General features: G+C 38.3%; 1 protein-coding gene across 1 annotated transcript in view; it reads right to left on the reverse strand.

Annotated features, from left to right (window-relative positions):
* Window positions 1–6,621, reverse strand: part of senp6a (SUMO specific peptidase 6a) — a 42,599-nt gene that overhangs the window by 22,380 nt on the left and 13,598 nt on the right. Inside the window, exons 10-11 of the mRNA XM_016237577.1 lie at window positions 5,085–5,118; window positions 4,783–4,971 (exon numbers count right to left, since the gene is read on the reverse strand). Coding sequence (XP_016093063.1) covers window positions 4,783–4,971; window positions 5,085–5,118 — 223 coding nt within the window. The remainder of the gene's footprint in view (window positions 1–4,782; window positions 4,972–5,084; window positions 5,119–6,621) is intronic.

Genomic DNA, 6,621 nt, shown 5'->3' on the forward strand with positions numbered 1-6,621 from the left:
TTGGTCTTCCAAAAGAGGACGATATCCGCTTCGTCATGCCTAGAGCTGATCCGTGCTGGTCGCTGAGGGAATATCAACTTAGTGCTGTGGATCGCCGGCACATTTTATGGAGGACGGTTTACTGATCCTGGGAGAGTAACGTTAGACTAAAATGCCGGCATTTCTGACTCACCTAAGTACGTTTTCTTTTATCATTTGCCACTGATGATTCAAACGCGAGTTTTGGGCAGTGTAGAGTAGCACTTGTTGTTTGTCATTTCTCCGATCACAAATGCAGACAGGGTTTTATGTTTACACGGCACGATGCAATGCAACGTAACGCGTAAAAATACAGTATAAGTCATTATAATCAGTAATTATGTCCCCACTGGATGCAACAAATGCCTCGTTTGTAATGGTTTTTAATGTTTTTGTGTCGTAGCTCCGGCCGGGACACGGCATCAACAGTATGGTGAGGGGCATAACATTTCCGTCACATGCTTGACGTATTCGGCCAATCACAACACACTGGATAGCTGGCCAATCAGAGCACACCTCGCTTTTCAGACCAATGAGTTTGTAAAAATCAATGCGTTTCAGAAAGGCGGGGCATAGAGGAGAAACGATGTACAGTATGTGGAAAATAATGTGTTTTTTTTACTTTAAACCACATAAACACATTTCATTACACCAAATAATGTTCTCTTTAGCAGCATCATATGACCCCTTTAAATTTCTGTGTGTATCATAAACATACGATGTATGACTGTATAAAACAGTGGTTCCCAAACTTTTTCGGCCGGACCCCCCTTTTGTAGAGAAAAATATTTTCAGGCCCAAACACTCTCCCTACACTTTTTTATTTATTTTTTTTAGAAAGTCTCTTATGCTCACCAAGGCTGCATTTATTTATAAAAAATACAGTAAACACTGTAATATTGTGAAATGTGTCCATTTAAAATATCTATTTGAATGTTTTAACATATACTGTATTGCTGTGATCAAAGCTGAATTTTCAGCATCATTACTCCAGGCTTCAGTGTCACATGATCCTTCAGAAATCATTCTAATATGCCGATTTGCTGCTCAGTAACATTTCAGATTATTTTAATGCTGAAAACAATTTTGCTGCTTCATATTTTTGAAGAAACAATTTTTTCATGATTCTCTTATGAATATATATATGCACCCTCTCAAACATGATCTTGATTGCAAAATTATATATATTATATAATATAAAATATTGTGATTAACATAGTCCTACTTAACTAGCCTACTTGCCGTCTAAACTTGTTCGGCTTCATTACCCACCTTTGTACTGGTGAATCTGAGGGCGAGATATGCCTAGTCATATTTTCTTGTCTTTTCACCACACTGGACGCGACAAAGTGAACATTGCAGAGAACATCACTGGATTCTATTTGCTTTTGTTGCATCGGGCCGCTCTCGTCTGGTGTAGACCAAGCGGCAACCTCCCCCTCTCTCTCGTGAAGCCAACAAGGAAGTGACTTAAACTGTAATTCGTCAACTGGCAGCTAGAGGCTGGCTGCAAAATGGAGTCAATCCCATAGACTCCCCATGTTAAAATGCCCAACTTTACAGCAGAAAAAAACATGTTTACAGCCTGGTTCAAAAAATGATTTTGGTCTATATAGCTAATTTTGCCCTTCATGACCACTGTTAGGGGGGTGAGTTTTTTTATAACTCATCCGTTTAAATTAAATTAATCCTTAAAGTTCTGCATAATTAAGGGCGTGGCCACTTGAGTGACAGGTGGATTGCCGCTGCTGTCACCACCATTGAGCTAGGTGGGCGTGGTTTCAACAACCAGCTCTCTTTGCCCATCTTCGATTATCCGGGAGTGACGCGCGGTGACGCACTGCCAAGATGGCGATGGCCGCCTCCTCCCACTTTTGAGCTTCAAAAACTCACTTCGGAACCCTACGGGTGACGTCACGGACACTACGTCCATGTTTTTATACAGTCTATGGTGTAGACACGTTGTTTAGGTATTTGTGAATCTTAAGTATATTCATCATCTGCTTTACGGTTACCTGGCACTGGAAGTTCCTTTCACAAACTTGTAACTTTTATGCTTAGAGCAGAACCATGCGTCGTTCATTTATATTTCTACATGGCTCCCTGCAATACAACTCTTGATTATTCAATCGCGCCATCTAGTGGTCTGTTACTGATACAACCACAAGTGCAACAACTGATAACGGAGCCTTCAAGCGGGTGCTGCGAGTCATGTTGAGGTCATTAACATATGTCAAATTAATATTTTGCACTTAAATTATTAACTTATCAGGCAATGATAAGCGGGAAAATTACGCAGTGTAGTCTTTATCACCCTGCGCAGGTTTCTTTTGCAAAATAATCTGCTGACTTTACACTATCCCTCAGCCTTGCCGTGCCCCCCTTGTCATAGCTCCGCGCCCCTCTGTTTGGGAACCACTGGTTTATAACATATGATGAAAGTTTTACCTACAAGGACACGGTAAAACTGTCATGAAGTGACTCTCAGAGCAGTTCTGGAGATGTTCTTCATGTATTTATGTCCTCATTTAGAGAGTCGGCAGATGCTGAAATCACCTTGAGCATCACACGCAATTCAGTATGTGTGTAGTAAACAAAACCACGCGTCTGCGCCATTCATTCACACAGAAACAGGCAGAACATGTCTTTTTTGCGGCTTAACTTTCACAGATACTAGTCCATATTGTGATTTAAGTGTAATGACCTACTTTTGATTAATTCATTTCAAGTTTGACAAATTCCGTGACAATCCTCATTATACAGTACATTCCGTTTTTATGGCTGGATTCCGTGATTCCGTCCATGTTTTCCACATCGTGGAAATCATATGGCCCTACAGTAGGTGACACTTTAAGCAAGTATTATTTTCAAAGAAATTATGCTTGAGCTATTCTCAGAACTTTTTTGATTCGTTCTTTTCCAATGACCTTTAAAGTCTGTAATATTTTTTTGTCAACTAAGATATAGGAATAAGAATAATCGTAAGGGCACGATGAGTGTAAGGGGCGTTTTCAAAGGTTGTTTGAAAATATGCTTTATTTTTGTAATTATTTTCTGTTATTTAAATCATTTAATATTTCTATATTCAAAATTTTATTTTTTAAAATGAATTTAATTGCACTCATGCGACCTCTGAGCCTCATTAAACGTCTGAAAATACACCTACAAGCCACTTGTGTGTTCCTTCTGTGCCAACTAAGGTACACATAAATTTCTTAAATACTGATTTCATTTGATCGGTAGCTTAATCTTATTCTACTTCTTATTCCACTTGTTTTTATTCTGTTGTTTTAATTAGAAATGTTAAAAAGCTTATAAATATATTTTTTGGGAATTTGACATAAAAGATTACATACTTTTAATTAAGTTAGAAAAATGCCATTACAAGGGTAAAAACAAAATTCCCTGTAAATCACTTTAAGGAGTCAAATACAGTCATGGCCAAAAATATTGGCACCCTTGGTAAATATGATCAAAGGCGGCTGTGAAAATTAATCTGCATTGTTAATCCTTTTGATCTTTTATTTAAAAAATTCACAAAAATCTAACCTTTCATTGGATAATAAGAATTTAAAATGGGAGGAAATATCATTATGACATAAATGTTTTTCTCAAATACACGTTGGACACAATTATTGGCACCCCTAGAAATTATTATGAGTAAAATATCTCTGAAGTATATTCCCATTCATATTCACAATTTTGAGCACTCCAGGGTGATTATGAACATGACATTATCCAGCCATGGCTTCCTGTTTCACAGGAATATAAATAGGAGGGAAAACAAAGCCCAAATTCCCTTAATAGTCCGTCACAATGAGAAAAAACACAGAATATATTTCTGATGTGCAGCAAAAGATAATTGAGCTTCACAAATGAGTGAAATGACTTTAAGAAAAGAGCTAGAGCAGTGAAAATTCCCAAATCTAAAAGTGACTGACTCTGTTAGAAATCTTATAATGGGCCATGTTTGGATCTTCCAACCGTACATAAATCCAAACACAAACCTCAAAAACAACACAAAAATGGGTCACTGGGCACAAAACCAAGCTTCTGCTATGGCCATTCCAGTCCTCTGACCTGAACCCTAGAGAAGATGAGTGTGGTGAACTGAAGAGGAGAAGCACCATCATGGAGCTGGAAATCTGAAGGGTCTGGAGTGATTCTGGATGAAGGAATGGTCTCTGATCTCTTGTCAGGTGCTCTCTAACCCCATCAGGCATTATAGGAGAAAACTCAGAGCTGTTATTATGCCAAATGAAGGTTTCAAAAAGCATTGAATAAAAGGGTGCCGTTAATTGTGGCCAATGTGTATTAGAGAAAAACATTTGTCATAATGATATCCCCCCCATTTTAAATTCTTATTATCCAATGAAAGGTTAGATTGTGAATTTTTTTTTATAAAAGATCAAAAGGATTAACAATGCAGATTCATTTTCACAGCCTTCTTTGATCATATTTACCAAGGGTGACGATATTTTTGGCCATGACTGTATCATCTCGTAACGGGAAGGTCCAGGTTACTGATCCTGGGAGAGTAACGTTAGACTAAAATGCCGGCAGTTCTGACTCACGTAAGTACGTTTTTGATCTGAATTTTTGATTATTGATTAGAAGGTGCTCCTAAATTTTTGACCGTGCTTCTAAATTTTTTAAACTAGGAGCACAAGCACTCCTAAAAAGAAAAGTAAGCATAGAGCCCTGGGCATACTTTGCTTTTAAGGAGATTTTGCTTTATACAGAGCGCAACGTTGTGATACTTACTGTTGCCACTGCAGTCGTACCATACTCCTCCCTTGTCCTGAGACATCTGCAGCTGAGTCTGTAATCGCTGGCACTCCTCATCGGTGGTCTGCAGAAACAGGACCGGCAGCTTCTTGACGGTACACCACTCACATCTGGTCAGCTCCGCCGACCGCAAGAAAACGTTCTCCAACACATTCATATCAGGACCTTCAATCACAACACCACAAGTCTTATTTTACACAAAAGTCATAATAGTGACTGAATGAACCACATGTAACATTGCATTCTACTTTATTTTTTATTTTTTTTAAATGCCTTACCTTCTGTCTCCAGCTGTATGCTTTCCACTGTAAACTAGAAGAAGAAAAAACAACCCACAATGAATAACAAAATTCTCTCAAAGAAAACACACTAGATGTAACGTACTTTTATGTTAGAGGTTGACTGACATACTGGTTTTACAGATTAATTTCAAGCAGAAAGCAACTATTATTGATTATCAGAAAAAAACAAACATATCTTAACAGCAATAGTTTACAATGGTTATTCTTTGAATGCTGCATTTATGTATACATTTAAAATTTTGTACTTATTTTATTTTTTTTTACTTACAGTCCATACCTATTGTCACATTATTTCTAATATTCTAATAAGGTTATGCACCATTTTACATTGTTTTCTTTTTATATTATTGATTTTAAAAACTTTTAAAACAAATTGTCTGATTTATCGGTATATTAGACAGATTAGTTACCAGTAGTGGTCGACCGATATGGGTTTTTTTTGACAGCCAATGCCGATATCTTGGAAAGCAGGGTGGCTGATGGCCGATTTAAAACCGATATAATTTTATTTATATTTAAGAAATTTGAAATCATTTGAAAATGGATTAAAAATAATTGTGTAAAATAAACATACTTATACTTTAGAAGACAAAGCATTTTCACAAATAAATAAATATTAAAAGGGTCATATGACGCGATTTAATTTTTTCCTTTCTCTTTGGAGTGTTACAAGCTCTTGGTGCATAAAGAAGATCTGTAAAGTTGCAAAGACTAAAGTCTCAAATCCAAAGAGATATTCTTTATAAAAGTTCAGAGTCAGCCACGCCCTCCTAAAACGGCTCGTTCTAACACGCCCCCACATATCTACGTCACGATGTGGGAAGATTTGCATAACGCCGCCCAAATGTTCACGCAAAGAAAGAAGGCGTAACTTTTATTCTCACTGTAGTATTATTGACGCTGCAGCCATTGTCCTGAAGACGCTGTGTGCTTCGTTGTGAAAGCGAAACTACTTTATTTGGTCTTCCAAAAGAGGACGATATCCACTTCGTCATGCCTGGAGCTGATCCGTGCTGGTCGCTGAGGGAATACATCAACCTAGTGCTGTGGATCGCCGGCACATTTTATGGAGGACTGTTCACTGATTCTGGGAGAGTAACGTTAGACTAAAATGCCGGCAGTTCTGACTCACGTAAGTACGTTTTCTTTTATCATTCGCCACTGATGATTCAAACGCGAGTTTTGGGCAGTAGAGTAGCACTTGTTGTTTGTCATTTCTCCGATCACAAATGCAGACAGGGTTTTATGTTTACGCGGCACGATGCAACGCAATGTGTAAAAAGACAGTATAAGGGGCCGTTCACATATCTTTTGCGCGCTCAAGTTCGTTATTTCAAATGTAGACGCGTGGCAGGCGCGTTCATAATGGAAGCGACGTGGTCGCAACGCGCACGCAGTGCGACACGCTCATCTTTTCCAGGTGCGTCCGCGCCACATCGAGATAAACACATTTCAACTTTTCAGAATGCTGCAAGCGCACCGCGGGTCATGTGACATGAACTAACCAATCAGC

This window comes from Sinocyclocheilus grahami, unplaced genomic scaffold, assembly GCF_001515645.1.
Source record: "Sinocyclocheilus grahami isolate Dianchi unplaced genomic scaffold, SAMN03320097.WGS_v1.1 scaffold519.1, whole genome shotgun sequence".
In the NCBI taxonomy this organism is placed as follows: Eukaryota; Metazoa; Chordata; class Actinopteri; order Cypriniformes; family Cyprinidae; genus Sinocyclocheilus; species Sinocyclocheilus grahami.